Raw genomic sequence first — 18,263 nt, forward strand, 5'->3', positions numbered from 1 at the left:
TGATATCCCATATGTGGAATCTAAAAAAACAAAACAAATGAACAAACATAAGACAGAAACAGAGTTATAGATACAGAGAACAAACAGGTGGTTGCCAGAGGGGAGGGGGCTTGGGGAGAGGAAAGAAATAGGTGAGGGAGATTAGGAGGCACAAACTTCCAGTTATAAAATAAATGAGTCACAGGGATGAGGAATATGGTGTGAGAAATATAGTCAATAGCTGTGTAATATCTTTGTATGGTAACAGATGTAACTAGACTTATCATGGTGATCATTTTGGAACGTATAGAAATATTGAATCAGGACTTCCCTGGTGGCGCAGTGGTTAAGAATCCGCCTGCCAATGCAGGGGACACGGGTTCAAGCCCTGGTCTGGGACGATCCCACATGCCGCGGAGCAACTAAGCCCATGAGCCACAACTACTGAAGCCTGTATGCTGCAACTACTGAAGCCCGCGTGGCTAGAGCCCGTGCTCTGCAACGAGAGGCCACCTCAATGAGAAGTCCGCACACGGCAACGAAGAGTAGCCCCTGCTCGCCACAACTAGAGAAAGCCCACGTGCAGCAACGAAGACCCAACGCAGCCAAAAATAATTAATTAACTTAGAAAATAATAATAATAAAATAATGCTTAAAAAAAAAGAAATATTGAATCACTATGTTGTGAACAGGAACTAACATAGTGTTGTAGGTCAATTACAGACAAACAAATAAACTCATAGAAAAAAGAGATCAGATTTGTGGTCACCAGAGGAGGGGGGAGTTGGATGAAAGCAGTCAAAGGGTACAAACTCCCAGTTGTAAGATAATAAGCACTAGGGCTGTAATGTACAGCATGATCAATATAACGAACACGGCTGTAAGTTATATAAGAAAGTTGTCGAGAGGCTAAAGTCGAAGTTCTCAACACAAGGGTCCATCAATCCAGCAATCCAGGTGGCTCCCATGCCCAACAGCAGACAGCGAGTCTCTCCAGTGTCCCGGGCGTGGAAGACCCAACAGAATCTAAACAGGTTAGGGAAGGGCAGCCAAAGAAGGTGCTGCCCCGTCCTGGGCCCCTGTGGGCGCTGGCTCCCCACCAGGAGAGTGGAAGTGAGGAGAGGGTCGGCTCCTGCCCCAGGAAGCAGCTGGTAGTCTGATGGGGGCGGGGTAGGGGGTAGCGTACATCTGTCCTGACGCAGAAGCAGTCAAAAATGCCACAGAGACGGATGTATGGAGAGAGTTCCCAGGTCCCCACACCTGACAGCGTGTCCATTCCCAGACCACAGGCTCTATGAGTGTGGGGACCATAGGGCCCTGTGCTCCCTGTGACCCCCCAGCCCTCACTGCGGGGGCTCCCCCGTGGCTGCTGAGCGACTCTCAGGTGAAGGGCTGTCCTTCCTGCCCCAGCTGCGCGCCGCCGACGTGCTCTCAGAGCCCATCTGTTGGAGCTCCTCTTCAGCATCCCTTCTTTCCGTGTCTTTAGTTCTTCCTTCCTTAGGAACAAAATCTTAAATCTCCCCCATTAAAACGAAATAAAGCAAAGCAAAACAAAACCTCATGTTTCCCGAAACTCATCCCTTTCTAGCTATTTTCCCGCTTTTCTCCTTTTTCCTCCAAGTAGTTCTCCTCAAAGTTTACACCCCTGGTTCCTGCTCATCAGGACACTCAGCTCTCAGCAACATCAGTGATTTTTTTTTTTTTTCAATTTTTACTTTTTGGCTACGTTGGGTCTTCGTTGCTGCGCGCGGGCTTCTCACTGCGGTGGCTTCTCTTGTTGTGGAGCATGGGCTCTAGGCGCACAGGCTCAGTAGCTGTGGCGCACGGGTTTAGTTGCTCCGCGGCACACAGGATCTTCCCGGACCAGGGCTCAAACCTGTGTCCCCTGCATTGGCACGCGGATTCTTAACCACTGTGCCACCAGGGAAGTCCGACATCAGTGACTTCTTTTTTTTTTTTTTTTTTTTAATTTTATTTATTTATTTATTTATGGCTGTGTTGGGTCTTCGTTTCTGTGCGAGGGCTTTCTCTAGTTGCGGCAAGCGGGGGCCACTCTTCATCGCGGTGCGCGGGCCTCTCCCTATCGCAGCCTCTCTTGTTGTGGAGCACAGGCTCCAGACGCGCAGGCTCAGTGATTGTGGCTCACGGGCCTAGTTGCTCCGCGGCATGTGGGATCTTCCCAGACCAGGGCTCGAACCCGTGTCCCCTGCACTGGCAGGCAGATTCTCAACCACTGCGCCACCAGGGAAGCCCCGACATCAGTGACTTCTAATTGCAAAATTCTAGGAAAACTTTTCAGTGCAAGTGATGGGAGGTGACTGGACAAGGGCAGAGGGTGAGGAAGGGGCCGCGGGCAGGCCAGAGGCGAGAACAGGCAGCCATGGGAGGGCTGGCGCTTCTCAGCAGGGGATGCTGGAGCCTGGAGGTGGGGAGCTAAGGCCGGCTCTGTGGCCGTGACCGACCCGGACCTGCGTGCTGAGCCAGGCCTCCGGGCTGGGAGGGAGTGAGGAAGAGGCTTGGGTGGGAAAGCTGGGGGCCCTGGAAGGTGGTTGTACAGATAGATATTTAGGCCTGGAGGGGCTTCCCCAGACCTTCTGCAGGCAAGAGCACATGGGAGCCTGGTCCCCTCAACAAGCTGGCCTCCCGGCCCCCAGTGAGCGGGACAGACACTTTCCTGGACCAGAGGAGGCAGAGTGCGTTGAGTGTGATAATAATGGTAATACTAACAGCTAACTCTGCAAGTGAGTTTGAAACCGTGCACCTCAGATTGGGACTTGAACCCACGTGCCGGGACTCAAACCCGGCCAAAACCTACAGTCTTCCAACTGAGATCACACACCTGGTTTTAGAACTTAATGAAGCTCAGGTTCTTGATGTCTCGTTGCAGAAAGAATTCAGTGAGAGACAAAGTGATGGGTAAGAAGTGGATTTATTTAGAGAGAAGCGCACTCCACAGGCAGAGTGTGGGCCGTCTCGGAAGGTGAGAAAGGCACCAGGGTATGGGGCTGTCAGTTTTTATAGGGGTGGGTAATTTCATAGGCTAATGAGTGGGAGGAGCATTCCAGCTATTTCGGGAAGGGGCGGGGATTTCCAGGAATCAAAAGGATCATTTTTTGATCCTTCTGGTCGGCCTTGGAACTGTCATGGCACCTGTGGGTGTGTCACTCAGCTTGCTGATGTGTTACAGTGAGCGTATCCTGAGGCTCAAGGTCTAGTGGAAGTCGACTCATCCGCCATCTTGGACCCACTTGGTTCTAACCAGTTTACGTCATGTCCTCGGGCTATGTCATTCTTTCAAAGGTTGTGCCCTGACCCCTTCTCTCCTGTTTCAAGTTTGTCCCATTGTACCGATGAGGAAACTTGGGTTGGAAGAAGTTAATTTTCCCAGCTCACAGGGGGCTGGGATTTAGAATTGACTTTTGTGACTTCAAAGCCCAGGCCTTTCCACTTCACCTCCTGCCTCTCCTTGAACAGGTGTAAAATGCTCCGTGCCGGGCCAGAGCAGTATTTGGGGAGACCTTGGTGCGCAGCCTTTATCCCCAGCAGTACTCTGTGTGGAAGCAGGGGCAGCGGCAGGGGGGGGAGGGCAGGGGCAAGCCCGTGACCCAGTTTGAGCTTGGCCCGGGGCTGTGGCAGTACTCTGCAGAGTCATCCCACGTGGGGCAATGACCAGGGCCTCCTTCCCCCCCCCCCCCGGCCCCGCCCCGCTTGACGCTCCTCTTCAAATCAGAGCAGACTGACCTGGGCATCCCCGAGGCCCCCCTTACTTCCCCAGGCCCGGGGCCCTGGGGCCTCCACTCCAGAGGTTCCTGCTCCTCCCAACTGCCTGGCCCATGTTCCAAGCTGAGCCATCTTGAGACCAGAGTGACTCCCTTCCCTCCTTCCCTCGCCTCTGGGCAGTCAGGTTCTTCTTCAGGAGAGCCCTGAGGGCACTCTGCCCTCCTCCACCCCGCGGGCCTCTGTCCACCCAGCTCCTCCAGAGAGGTCATTACACCCTTTCCTCTGCCTGATATAATCTCATTGCACTGAAGGAACGGGGTCTCCTGGCTCCCCCTGCCCCAGGATAAACACACATTTCTCCTTCATCAGGTTTTTCCTGGTGTCTAGCTTGACTCATTTATTTTTTTTAATTAATTTATTTTTGGGTGCGCTGGGTCTTCGTTGCGGTGTGCGGGCTTCTCATTGCGGTGGTTTCTCTTGTTGCGGAGCACAGGCTCTAGGTGCGCGGGCTTCAGTAGTTGTGGCACGTGGGCTTCAGTAGTTGTGGTTCGTGGGCTCTAGAGTGCAGGCTCAGTAGTTGTGGCATGCAGGCTTCGGTAGTTGTGGCGTGCGGGCTCGCAGGCGCTCGAGCACAGGCTCAGTAGTTGTGGCACAGGGGCTTAGTTGCTCCGCGGCATGTGGGATCCTCCCGGACCGGGGCTCAAACCTGTGTCCCCTGCATTGGCAGGCGGATTCTTAACCACTGCGCCCCCAGGGAAGCCCCCAGCTTGACTCTTGCTTGCTGTGAACGGAACGCTGTCTCCTGTGCTTGTCCTCTCGGTGGGGCAGGGACGTGTGCACGGGGGGATGGGGACGGGCCTCACTGCTGCTCCAGCTCCAGGTAGGAAGGACCGCTCTTCTCTAGAGGGGTTGTTGTCACTGCCTTTGCAGGATTACCTCTCCCAGAACCCGGGCTTCTGCTTCTTTGCAGAGTCCCAGGGCAGTCTAGGCAGAACCTGGGCAGCCAGGGACTCAGGAAAGCAGGCGGGGGTAGCCAGCCTGCCCTGGGTGGCTGTAGGAGCAGCAGAGGTCCAGGTCCGGCCAGCAGGGCAGACGGGGAGAGCCAGGTTGTCTTTACATGGCACCTTACTCAGCCTGCAGCCCTGCCAGCTGGGCAGGGTGGGGCAGACAAGTGCTATTTTGGGACTGAGGGTAAGAGAGGAAGAAGGCTCCGTTGACAGCTCTCCTGTCTGTCCCCACTCCCTCTCCGGGGAAGGGTTCACTGACCCTTCCCACCTGGGGTCTGTTTTCAGCCTGACCCCGTGTGAAGCATCTGCGCAGATGCGAACGGCCAGTCCTCCTCGGCAAGACCGGCTGTGTAAGGGCAGCTCCAGGTGCTGACAACGACACTGGGCTCAGGATTAGACTAATCATGGCCCCCACGGTACCGGCAGTGAGGCAGCCCCACAGTCAGAATCGCTGCAGGAGGCGTTCCTCGGCCCGGGAGGTGGCGGCTGGGGATTCAGCAGCTCGTCCAAAGCGGCCCCAGGGGATGAACAGCCGAGCTGGGATGCAGGATGCAGAGTCCCCGCTCCGAACCACCGGCCAGGGCAGGGGCCCTGCTCTGCCACTTCCTGGCTCTGCGAACTGGAGAAACTGCCCAGTCCCTCCGGCCTCGGCTTCCGCGCTGTAAACGGACTAGGGTTCAGTCAGACCCACCAGAACCGCAGGTCAGCCGGCAGAGGCACTCTGGTCCTTCTCTCTCTCTCTATTCAATGGAAAAAGGATTTGCTGGAGGTCACTGGCAGGTCACAGGCAGGGCCTGGGCGGAACTGGCCCTCCTGCCGCAGCCGGTGAGCGCGCGGTCAGGCAGGCGAGCCAGGCTGGGAACCAGGGGTGCAAGAAGGCCACGCTTCTTTCTTCCAGTCGAATGAGATCAGACTGAGTCTCTTTCCTGACCGCTGGTGGGAGTTCAGTCTGTGGTCCCTATGGTTTGCTCCCCGTGCCAGGATCCCGAAAAGGTCCCGGGACCTCACACAGTGCAAACGCGGGCGCGGGCCCGGCAGATGTGAGTTCGGGGGGCCTGCAAGTCCAGCGGCCTCGACTTACGCGGCCCAGGCACGGGGACCTTCCCGGGAGCCCCAGTGCCCCGTGTCCAGCCCTCACATCTCCAGGTGCTCTGCCCGGATCAGGGCAGGGTCCTCACGACTCATGGGCCCGCGGACTTCTAGAAGTTCCCTTCCTGTCTTCTGGGACCCCTCCCCCTCTCTTCCTCCAAGACCCTGGGCCTAATCTCAGTTGATGCAACCTTTCAACCAAGGATCCAGAAGCAGCTTATCCTCAAACAGTTCTGCCTTCCCCATGCAAAAGCAACTAAGGCAAGGAAAGTGCAAAAACTCAGCTATGTTCCTGGAATAAGTGGAGGGAAAAAAACCTAGTGAAAGCAGATTAATACATCGATAATTTATAATGTCACGCAGACCAACATGGAAAAGCTCTGCTTAGCAGGTGGTAGGCAGGCGCCGCCGCCGCCGCCGCCTCTGTTTCTGTCCCCCGCACCCACGGCAGGACCTTCACAGAGCTGTCCTCCCAAAGGCTCACCGAGGCCCTAATTTAGCAGCAGCATCTGTGAAACTGAGTCACTCTAACCCAGTGAGTCAGGGAGACCGCCAAACACAGCTCCCGGCGACAGCGACCGGAGGGTGGGGAGGCACGGGGCAGACGCCCCCGCCCAAGCCCGAGGGTCTTCAATCTGGTCCTCTTTACATGTAACCACAGCCCTGAGGCAGGTGTCAGTTCCCCATTTCACAGAGAAGGAAACTGAGGACCGGCGGTTGTCGCTTGTCTCAGCCTCGTCATCGTGCATCTCTGGGCCTGTTTCATCCACCTGTAAACGGGGTGGACACAGCACCTACTCTGGAAGGTTAGAGCTGACCCTTGAACGTGGGTGTGAATCGTGCGGGTCCACTAAGACGCGGGTTTTTTCAACAGTAACTACTACAGGATCGCCCTGTCCCTGGTTGGTTGAATCGCTAATACGGAGAACCGAGGGCCTCCTGTAAGTCATAAGTGGGCTTCCGACTGCCCCTAACACCCTCCCCCCGAGCCACGGTCAAGGATCCACGGCAGAGGGTCTAAACGAGATCAACAGGTGACACGTAGAGCAGCCCTGCATTTTGTGCTTCTGAAACATCGGCAGCTGTCAGCCACCCTGCAAGGGCGGCCTCCCCCATCGCCATCAGCCGTTCCCCTCGGGCAATGGGCACTCAACCCAGAACCGATTTCTCTTGTAACATCCCCAGATCCACCGCACTGTTCCTCATCCCCTACTAGACTGGCTCCTTGGGGAAGGGGCCAAACCCCTTGCACCCGGCAATGGCCTTGCATGTGAGAGAGGCTTGGTGTTTGCTGAAACACAATGGAAACAGAGGAGCCTGGAATTGGCTGTGTGTTACCATCTCCTTAGTGGCCACGGGTCCGCCGGGTTAGTGTCTTCCACGGGACAGGCCTTTTACCTTCCAGAGCAATGTCCTGTCTGCCCAAGTCCGCCAGCCCTTCCAGCTTCCTTCCTCGACACGATCCAGGTCCTCCACCCGGCCTTCCCCTTGCAGATGGGCCTCCTGTCACGGAGTCCTCGCTGGCCACCAGACGGGACAGAGCACTCCAGGCCCGCTGCCAGGCACAGGAAGGTCGAGGTGGCCGTACGTGCCGCTCTGGACGCTGTGCTGCGACCCCAGCCTTCGTCTATACTGGGGTTTTGCAGAGACGCGTGAACAGCTCCTGGCATGACAGACACTCGGTACTGGCACGGGATTGCGCAACAGCGGCGCTCTGGAATCCCTGGCTTTTTTCATGGATGCTCTTGTCAATCCGCATCTTTGAAAACAACGTTACATAGAGATTCTGCCCACTTTTTGCAGCTTGTAGAGATGTTTGGACCCTATCTGAGAATATGATCAGTGCCTCCCCCCGCCCTTGTCTAGTACCTATTTCTTCTGTAAATGGCCTCAAACCCTCTTCTGGAAGGTAAGGCATAAAAAACCCTCATCAGCCACTTACATCAAAGGAGGGCTGAGGACAGAGTGCCCTGGGGCACACCATAAACCACCCGATGGGTTCATCTGCAGAGAGCTGGTGGACAGTTACCCACTTTTGCTTTCCTAATGCTTTTGATTTTACCGTGTCCAGATTTCATCTGGTATGTTATTAAAATTAGACCCTGAGGCCAGTTTGACATCACTTGGTCTTTTAAACTTTATCATTCTTGCCTGAGTCACTTGCTGGTCCGTGCTCCCCAAGCAGTGGCGCTCGAAGGTCAGGGACGTGTGCTCCTCGGCTTCCTTTCCCGCCTATGCGCTTTCGTACCCGTGCGCTTCTCTCCACTGAGAGCTCTGTGAAGCCCTGGGCGAGGCCCTGGTGTCCTAGCCACTGTTCTTCAGGGTCAGGGGACCTGAAGGATCTCAGAACAGCCAAGGGCTCTTATTCTCCAACGGTCTGATCTTGAACTCCAACTCCTTGCAAACAGGTAGCCCCACCCTTTCCATGCTGGAGCTAGTTCTCTTTGGCCGAAAAGACAGACACAAAGGAGGAGCTAGAGTGTAACTTTCTGTCAGTTCCCCTGGCCTCCGGCAGGTCTTTCTCACTTCCTGCCCTGACAACGGATGTAGTCTCTGAACTCTCTTCCTCAGCGACAGAATGGAAGCGTCTAATGGGAACCCGCTGTCAAGGTAAACGGGATGGCGTACGTGGAAACGCTCTGGAAGCACGAGGAAGGGCATGCACACCGAGGCCTCCCTCTGCTCTCACCACAGCGTTCAGTCTGCGGGGCAGGGGTAGCCCCCCGAAACGCCTCCGCGACCCTTTCCTTCAGGACTCAAGTTCTGAGGCAGGAGGCCCGGTCCTCCCCAAAACCAGCGAGAGGAGAGCAGGAGGAAAGGACCTCGCTGGAGGATCACTTCGGCACTGGATGCAGACAATCTTCCTAGGGAGCAGGCCCGGCCAGTGTGTGGGAGCCCCACGCCTCCCATGCTGCTGGCACGAGACCACTCCTTTGTGCCTATCCGGGACATCCTGGCCTGGTGGACCTTCAGCACCGAGCCCTGCCTTCAGACCTACAACCGTGGGGCGAGTCTCCGAGCACCAGTGGCCAGACCTGCGTCATCGCACCAGAATCATGGGGGGAGGAGCAGTGGTTAGAGGCGGCATGAGCCCAGGGCCTGGCTGGCAGCCCCGGGAACACACACACACCACCCCCCTCCCAGGCTTTCCACTGCAGGTGGGGGGCAGTGACCAGCAGGGTCACCTAGTGGCAACAAGTCCCGAGGTTCCCAAGGCAACCCTGCAGAATCAATGCCCATGGGGGGTGGTCCTTCCTTGAGATAGTTAAATTCAGTTTATATTCTATTTCCCGCTGTGAGACCACCACCCTAAAGGAATATTCTGCAGCTATTAAAAATGGGGCGCTGGGTGTGGGCAGTACCAAAAAAGGGGCTGCCAGGCTAATTCACCTTCCTCCTCCTGATTTCTTATCCTCATTCACTTTTGAACCCACCACAGACAATTCCCAACTAGGAGAATCAATCATTTCCTCTAGGTCAGCTAAAACACACACGGGTGTCTACTACATGGCTCTACCTAAGCCTTTCCCCTCATTTTAATTTTCCTTCTAAAAGGAACAGAAGGCAGAGGTGCTGAGACACCTTATACCATGCAGACTAAATTCATTTGTAAAGATTACTTTACTCTCCTAGAAAAATACACATTGCAAATTTGAGGGCTACAACTTACCCACCTTAGAGAATTCCTGAGGGAGAGGGGGAGCCTCTGAATATCAGACTGTGTGGGGATGTGTGTGAGAGGCATGTTAAATATGGTTGGGTCAGGTGGACTTTTTAAAAAAATCTGTTTTTCCCCAATTTTTTTTTTTCTAAAAAAGGAAAAACAAATTGCCATCTGTCTGGCTTATCCCGTGTGCGTGCATGTATACAGAGGAACAGCGTCGGGGAGGGGCTGTGTCATGCAACGAGGCAAAACCAAGATGACCTCCTTCGACGGGGAGTCTCAGTGTCGCAGGAGGAAGGGGGTCCCTGGCGCCGCTTCCCCTCGCTCCTACAAGACCCAGCCCGTCTGCGGTGCGGGGCAGAAAACACCATTCTCGCCCGAGGGTATTCCTATCTGAACACGTCAGACGTCCTGCGAAAGGAAACAGGTCCACTTTAGAATATGAACGGTCGTGACTTCCGGTGCTCCTCAGGTGAGGCCAAATAATCCATGAACACATAACCCTTCTGGGCACCATGATTCTGGCCTGGCCAGCAGAGGACTCTAGGAGCAGAGGCGGGCACAGCTGGGGACAAAAAGTTTCCAGAGACGGGCTTCTTCAGGGTACTTTGGGAAATGTCCTTTGTTCCAGCATTCCTAGGTGATGGCACTGGTAAGCCTGGTCTGTACTGTCAGTGTCACTCTGCAGAGGCCGCTCTAGGCTGAGAAGAAAGTGCATCTCAAGGCCAGCGAGGGCTGCAAAACGGTGTGCGGCGGGGCAGGAGGAGGACTGTTTCAGATGCCAATGGTCTGCAGAACCCGCCTCTCGTGGTCGTTGAGGTGGCCTGAGAACACCACGTAGCAGGGCTGCTGAGCAAACTGGCAGAGGAAGTCCGTGAGGTACGCCTGGAGGAACGGAGGAGGGAGGTGTCCCTGAGGGCGGGAACCTTCACACTAGTGCCAGTGCCCCGAGGGATGCTTGCCTGTTCTGGGCTCTAGGGAAGGTTCAACCCAGAGACTGAATCCCACAGGGATTTCCCAAAACCACACCTTGCAATCCACCCCTAGGACTTGGACGACACAGCCCCAGGAAGCTGGATTCCAACACGGGGCAGGGGTAGGAAGCCCCTGGGTGCAGAGTCCCCGCCCTCCCCAGCCCTGCCCACCGCGCAAGAGGAGGTCAACCAGGAATGGTGCTCAAGCCGCTGTTGCTTGCAAGACGCCTTCTCTGGACACCCTCACCTGCAGATCGATCTGATAGAGAGGATCCTTCAGGGCATCAGGGTCATCTTCCTCATCATCCTCGTAGTAATCCTCCTCTGGAGAGACACCAAGCCAGGGAGGGTCAGGGCACAGGCCCCGGGCGGCAGGCAGCATCCACATGGCTGAGGTCAAGGGGTACAAAAGCCCAAGGGACGTCCCTTGTGGGCCCACCGCTCGCCCTTCCCTGGGCGCCCCGTTCTCGGTACCAGTGTGCGCAGGGCTGGCCTCGACGCTCACCGTATTTACTTGTGGCAAGAATATCGGACAATAGTTGGCCCGCTAGGCCGTCCTCCTCCTCGTCGTCGTCCTCCTCCTGGTCCTCCCACATGTCACTGGAGTCATCTGCATGGGGCCGAGAAGCAGCTGGAGCACACGCACGCATCTCCCTCCCACACCCAGACCGGCCAGGACACAAAAGCCCCGCGGGTTTCTGCGCTGTGGCCCCATGGGCCCCAGTGGTAGAGGACCAGGCCAGACCCCCCACTAAGTCTGAATGGAAAAACTAAGCGTGCTGGTGGGGAGAGAACAGGCCGAGAGGCTCTTCAGAACAATCAGAGCCAGAAGGGCTGGCCTCCTGGCCACCCCCGAGGTGCTGCAGGCAGACCCTGGAGATCAGCCTGGGCCGTGGGGACTCAGCACACCCAGCCAGCAATCTGCAAGCCCGGGGCCTGGCTGCTAGTTCAGTCTCCAGGGACTGCGGGCACCTTGGCTCCACTCTGCAGGGGCGGCCTGGCGGGCGGCGTTGGCCTCCATGACGTTGGACAGCTCGTTGATGATCAGCTTCAGGATCTTGACCAGCAAGGGAATGTTTGTCCAGCGCTCAGGGTCTGGGAAGGAAAGAGGAGGCTCCACGTCCGACTGTCCCTGGGCCGCTCCCCCTGCAAGGCAGCCCTGCTCACCAGACACAGCGCACCGCCCCCTGGCTCTCCACTGCCCAGACCACACCCAGCCCTGAGGAACGACGGAAAATTAAATAACTTCATTCTGTGCCACGTTACAGGAGTTTAGAAGTCAGGAGAGATGAGAGACTTCAGGGACTAAAGGAGACAGGTTTTGCCAGTAAAAAAGCCTGGAAACCAGGGACCTGCATAGGGTGGAGCACTCCAGGCCCTGGGACTTGCAGTTGGAGAAACAGCACAGGTGAGTGTAAACCTGCAGTTAAAGAAGGCAGCTCTAGGGCTTCCCTGGTGGTGCAGTGGTTAAGAATCCGCCTGCCAATGCAGGGGACACGGGTTCGAGCTCTGGTCCAGGAAGATCCCGCATGCTGCGGAGCGACTAAGCCCGTGCGCCACAACTACTGAGCCCACGTGCCACAACTACTGAGCCCACATGCCACAACTACTGAGCCTGCGCTCTGCAACAAGAGAAGCCACCTCAATGAGAAGCCCGCGCACCCCGCAACCAGAGAAAGCCTGCGTGCAGCAACGAAGACCCAATGCAGAAAAAATAAATTAATTTTAAAAAAAAATGGTTAAGATGGTAAATTTAAAAAAAAAAAGGCAGTTCTGCACTCTGCCCGCACACCACCGGAGTCATGGGCCAAAGGCAATCAGACACAAAGACGCTAGAAGTGGGTATCCAAGGCCCAGAATGAAGCCGGATGCTGGGGATCCCTGTACCTGGGACTCCTGTCCACTTTCAGCAGCAGCAGGACCCACACGCTCTGCTCCACTGTTTACCTGGGGTTTTCTGCCGCTTCTTATCAAACCCATCACTAACAATCACATCTTAACCACCTCCCAGCCCAGGTGTCCTGAGCCCCAGGGGGCGGGGGTGGTGGTGGTGGTGTGTGTGTGTGAGGGGAGCAGCATCACCCACTCTTGGCCGACTTGGAGCGGGTGCGGGTGCCCTCGTCCAGGCCGTAGATCTCCTCCCCCTTCACGCGGATGTCCTGCAGCCGCTTGTCATCCGCGTTGATGCCGTGCTGGAGCAGCTTACACAGCGCCACAGAGCTGGCGAGGAAGAGCCAGAAAGGGCCGATCAGCTGCCCCCTTGGAGTTCACTCCAAGGAGACAAGCAGTTATGTCCCGATACTTGGAGGGTGAAAGTGCTTTCACAACTAATTGGGGGACAGAAGAGAGTTTGGCTGAAAAGGGGATTTCGTGTTCCTAAGGACGGTCGGATGAGAGCTGTCCTTGAACAAAGCCGGAGTGGGTGAGCAGCACGACGACGTCCGCGCCAGAAGGAGTGCGGGGTGATGAGACGCCGTGGACAAAGTCCAGGATAAAAAGTTAGCAAGCTGGGTTTATGAAGAAGAGGCAGCCGCCAGCAGCACTTGGCTGGGTGAAGGTGGGACAAAGTCCAGGATAAAAAGTTAGCAAGCTGGGTTTATGAAGAAGAGGCAGCCGCCAGCGGCACTTGGCTGGGTGAAGGTGCGGGCAGGGGAGGGTCTCTAGCCAGCAGAGATCAAAAACACACGCTCTACCTGCGACGACTATCTTTTGGGAATTTCAAGATGGCAGCTACTTGAATATACAGTTTAGCCAGAAAGAAACAGAGGGAAAAGGAACGCAACGGGCAGCTGGGTACGTCAAGTCAGGGAAAGAGGCAGAAGGCCCAGAGGAGGAGGAGGAGGCCCCACCTGACTTTGCCCTCGTACTGCCCGTAGAAGAGGTGCTGCCGGCTGGTCCACTCGGCCATCACGAACTCCAGGGCAGGCTTGCCGGTGGGCCCCGGGAGGCTGCACAGGAACTCCAGGAGGGGCTCCAGCTGGGTGTGCACCAGGTGGGCGAACACCATGATCAGGGACTGGGGGGACAGGAGGACGCCTGCTTCAGGGACTCAGGCGGCCAGGCAGGAAACAGAGGGCCGCGTGGCCGCTTCCTCGCCAGCGTCTCTGGGGCTGGGGCCGTCTTACCTGCATGACGCTGAGCGTCTCCGCCTGCTGCATCTTGCTGAGGATGGCACGGAGAATCTGGTCCAGGTTCTCCCCCAGCTCCCGCCCCGCCTTGGAGATGAGGGTGGACACAAGGCGGCCCACGAAGGCGGCAGTGAACTCAGAGGTGCGGGGGTCCAGGAGCTGGCTCACCACCTGCATCACGTACCACAGCCCATTGTGGCCCTGCTCGTCGTGCCACTGGGCCACCTGCTCCAGCGTCACCGACACGTAGGCCCGCAGGCACTCACCACCATTCTGGGAGACAAGGGAGGGGACTAGGTCAGCCGCGGGCACACAAGCCCTCCGTCTGCAGGGTCTCGGGGGCTCATCCCGCTGGAGTTGGGGCCGCGCCGTTGCAGACACAGGCGCGCACCACCCTGTCTCTGCTGTGCCGCATCGGCTAGCTCAGAAACGCGCGCTTCTCATCAAAGGGAGAATGGACACGCAAACGGAGTTTCAACCGTAAAGCTCTACCTCTGGTACTGAGAAAACAGAGCTAAGACACAGCAGTAACTGGGGGGACTGCAGGTCTCTGGGAGAATAAAGCAGACCTCACACCAACCACGCTGCCTACAGATTTCCAAAGGCTGATCCCTTTGCTGACTTCATTAGTCTGTACGTCTATAATCTCTTCCGCCGCAGCAGCACCCCCACACAGACAGTAGGATGGCTGGCACTCACACCTTTGAGACGCACAGAACGTCTTGGTTTTAGCAGTCGGAACCCTTCCTGGGTCCTCTGGGTAAATACGGATTTGAGGGGTTTCTATCTCAAAGGCAGAAAACGGTGTCCCACTTCTCAGCCTGCTGCACACGCACCGCGGCTTGGACGCCGGCGTGGTGACACCTGCACGGAGATACCTGCATGGTGGCGTTGTCGTCCGTGTGGAGGGTGCACTGGGCCACAGCAGGGAAAGCCTGGCAGATAAGCAGCTGGGAGAGGGGGGGCTTCGTGTTCCGCACGACCGTGGTCAGGATGTCAATGGCCGTCTGCAGGAGAGAAGTCAGGCTTGCCTCTGGGGTGGGCGGAGGGGGCCCAACAACAAGATCCTTACTGTGCGGAGCCCACCCACCAACCCAGAGACACTCATAATGAAAGGCACGTTTCTGGAAGAAGAAGACAGCAGAGGGTACTCTCAGTCTCCTGGCGGCAGCTCACCACTTGAGAAGCCATGGGGGTGGGCGGGGGCAGAGGGTGACTGGACAGCCAGGGACAGTGTCATCACGGGACTGTCCAATCACCGAGGGCACCTTGGGAACAAGAGCTCCCTTCTGAAAGCCTCGAGAACCACCCACTGTCCTTGTGGGTGAAGTAGCCCAGGAACATCACCCCGTGAACACATCACGCTGCTGGTCGGCGTCCGCGGGGTGGGATCTCGGGGGGCTCGTGCAGGGCTCGCTCGTGCCCTCTCATCCCCACCCCGGCCCCGTAACGACTGCCGTACCGCACAGAGCCCCGCAGGGATCTTGTCTGCTGGTGCCTGCATGATGCTGACCAGGGTGGGAATCAGCCTCATCTGCATGGGGCCCTGGCAGGCTTCAATCTGGGACAGCTCCTTGAAGATGTCCTGAGCCAGCGAGGCGACCACAGGATCTGAAGTGAAGAAGGCAACACGAGTCCCCCCGCCTGGTGGTCTGTGTGTGCTTCTGCCTTAATGCTGCCTGTTGTTTGGCCCTAACCGAAGTGAACAACTTCCGCTTTGTTTTTTTTTTTTTAGAAATTTCATGTAATGTGTGAAACATTTACATTAACATATTTCCATACAAATAACCCAAAGAAAGTTTAGTATTAGTTGTTTTTTGTTTGTTTGTTTCTTTATACAGCAGGTTCTTATTAGTCATCAATTTTATACACATCAGTGTATACATGTCAATCCCAATCTCCCAATTCAGCACACCACCATCCCCACCCCACCGCGGTTTTCCCCCCTTGGTGTCCACACATTTACAACTTCTGCTTTGATTACACATCACTGACCCGGAACCTACTGGGGCCACCTGAGTAACCTGAAAAGCAGGGAGAGCTGCTAGCTGTCTGGGAGACAGCATGTGTGTGATCTCATGAAGTCAGGGACGAGTCAGCAACAGCTATTCCTAAAACAAAACCTGCCTCTTTTTCTGGGACAAATCTTTAACATCTGTATTCTTGTGAAACTTGGACTGATTATGAAAACAAATGCTTAAGCGGAAAAAAAGCCCCCACTGATACTTTGTTAAGAAGACATCAGTCTCGGAAACTGCCCAAGCACTGACTCTTCCCAGGTTACCACGTGTCGACGAGGATCACGTACATCTCCTGGGGGTGGGCACCATGCACAAGAACTCACAAAGCCATTGGAGGGCAAAAGGTAAAGCCTTCCAAAAGCAGAGCCTCGTGAAGAAATGCAACTTCAGCTCGACCTGCTTTATGTAAGAAAAATATATAAGAAAAATATAAACGCCCTCCTCTATCTAGCATGAGACAACGTATGCAGTGTGCAGGGCACTAAGACACACGTTAAAAGTTCACTGCAGCGTTGTCCATAATAGACAAAAACTGTAAACAACCCAGAGGTCCACGAACAGCATCGGTAAATAAATGATGATATTTATGGAATAAATACTATGTGACGGGCGGAAAGAATGAGGACTATCTAAGACTGCAGTGTGGAACCCTCCTTAGGACACATTTTTAAGTGAAAAAACGAATTGAATAAAATGTTCAGTACAACATCATGTTACATAACCAACCCCCTTCCAAGCTTCAATACTCGCTCTTCAGATACAAATGTCCTCAATATTTCTAAAACACACTCACTGCAGAAAAACTTAAAATGCAGGAAAGTATTAAAGGAAAAAATACACCTGTAATTCCACCACCTAGAGATAACTACCCTTAACATTTTGATGCATTTTCTTCTGGTGTTTTTTCTATATACATATCCACACATACATCCTTTTCTAAAGCAAAACCAAAACTTGGGGTTATATTCTACGCATTTTGGAAAACAATCTATTCACTTACAAGGTGAGCGCTTCCTCATGGCTTTAACAATTCCTTTGAGGTTGGCTTATTAACGGCTGCAAAGCATTCCATTTTATGGATATAATTAATTAACCTCTTATTATTTCCAAATTTTTGCTACTATACAGAACATGCGATGAACACCTTATTCATAAACCTTTGCATGTATCTCCTTCTTCACTTTTCCTTTTCTAGTTATAGTTCTAGCCCTCTTCTTTTAGGAAGCTTTTGATTTAGTTGCTCAATTCCCTTACTTTACTGTCAAAGTCCTGAATTATACGTCTTGCTGGTTAGCTTTCTTCGTTATCTTTCTTCCCAGTTCTTACTAGACAGCGAGAGTTACAGGCATAGGTTCTCTGCTGTTTAGTGCTGCTGGATCTATAGCACGACCCTACTCTTGCTAATTCAAAGTCACATTCTTTGCTTCTAATGCTAAGACCATCAGACCCAGGGAAGCACGCACGCGACCCCGCCCACCCACCCCCCCCCCACCGCCCCGCAACCTGCCTCGCGCATACCGTTACTGTACTTTAGGAAGATGGCAATGGCGAAGGGGCAGATTTTGCTCTCCATGCTTGCTGTGAACTCTGGGTCTACTGTACAAACGATGCACAGGGTCTCCATCACCAGGTTGAGGACCTCTGAGCTGAACTGAGCCGCCAGGTGAATTAAGCCATCCAGGATGCTGGGGAGGAAGGGCTGAAGCACGTGGGTGCTCTCCGAGACTTTCAGCTGGTCACAATAACTGGAGAGCAAGAAATAAGCAAGAACTACTCACCAGCGGGTACCTCAATTCCTGGTTTTTCCAATCAGCATTATGTGTTACAGCATTTACAAGTGAAGCTTTATGAAGCTACTTCTAGAGCTCATTAAGTTTTTACATCTTTCTGTGGCTTTTTTTTTAGAACTATCACCACCACCATTTCTATGTTTTCTAATTTATTTCTGCTTTGGTCTTTGTTATTTCCTTTAAAATTTCTTTCATCCCTCTATTTCGTTTTGAAGCAAATCCCAGTCATGGTTACATCCAAATTATTAAGATATTAAGTCAAATGACTTATGATTCCTCAGACTATTGTTTTAGTCACATTCCTAAGATATATATATATATAATTTTCCAAACAGTGTTTTTAAATCTTTTCCAATACAACTGTTATTTAGTAGGAGACTATTTTTTAACTTTCATGTTATAAAGATTTTATACTTTTTGGAGTTTTTTTGCATCCTAAGATGAGATCAATGTATATAAACATTTTACACATACTTACAAAATTGGTGTACTATTTGCAGCGTTTAAAAGTTTGTTTTCAAAACAGAAACAGACTCACTGACTTAAGAGTACGAACTTATGGTTACGGGGGGGTGGGAGGGATAGACTGGGAGTTTGGGATTGACATGTACACGTGGCTATATTTAAAATAGATAACCAACAAGGACCTACTGTATAGCACAGGGAACTCTGCTCAATACTCTTTAATAGCCAAGATGGGAAAAGAATTTGAAAAAGAATAGATACATGTACATGTATAACTGAATCACTCCGTTGTACACCTGAAACCAACACAACATTGTTAATCAACTATACTCCAATATAAAATAAAAATTTAAAAATTTTAAAAAAGGAAATTTTATTTCTTAAAAAAAAGTTTGTTTTCTATACATAGTTCTACCTTATTTGCCT

At 53.7% G+C, this 18,263-nt stretch overlaps 1 protein-coding gene across 2 annotated transcripts in view; it reads right to left on the bottom strand.

The window, feature by feature from the left end:
- Positions 1-2,889: 2,889 nt before the first annotated feature.
- IPO9 (importin 9) overlaps positions 2,890-18,263 on the bottom strand; it is a 53,032-nt gene continuing 37,658 nt past the window's right edge. For both annotated transcript variants that reach the window (XM_061187260.1, XM_061187261.1), the window contains exons 15-24: positions 17,101-17,327; positions 15,024-15,172; positions 14,440-14,568; positions 13,559-13,834; positions 13,283-13,449; positions 12,520-12,653; positions 11,406-11,528; positions 10,939-11,043; positions 10,681-10,757; positions 2,890-10,344 (exon numbers count right to left, since the gene is read on the bottom strand). In XM_061187260.1, coding sequence (XP_061043243.1) covers positions 10,234-10,344; positions 10,681-10,757; positions 10,939-11,043; positions 11,406-11,528; positions 12,520-12,653; positions 13,283-13,449; positions 13,559-13,834; positions 14,440-14,568; positions 15,024-15,172; positions 17,101-17,327 — 1,498 coding nt within the window. In that variant the 3' untranslated portion in view covers positions 2,890-10,233. The remainder of the gene's footprint in view (positions 10,345-10,680; positions 10,758-10,938; positions 11,044-11,405; positions 11,529-12,519; positions 12,654-13,282; positions 13,450-13,558; positions 13,835-14,439; positions 14,569-15,023; positions 15,173-17,100; positions 17,328-18,263) is intronic.

The sequence above is a fragment of the Eubalaena glacialis genome, chromosome 3 (assembly GCF_028564815.1).
Source record: "Eubalaena glacialis isolate mEubGla1 chromosome 3, mEubGla1.1.hap2.+ XY, whole genome shotgun sequence".
Lineage (NCBI taxonomy): Eukaryota > Metazoa > Chordata > Mammalia > Artiodactyla > Balaenidae > Eubalaena > Eubalaena glacialis.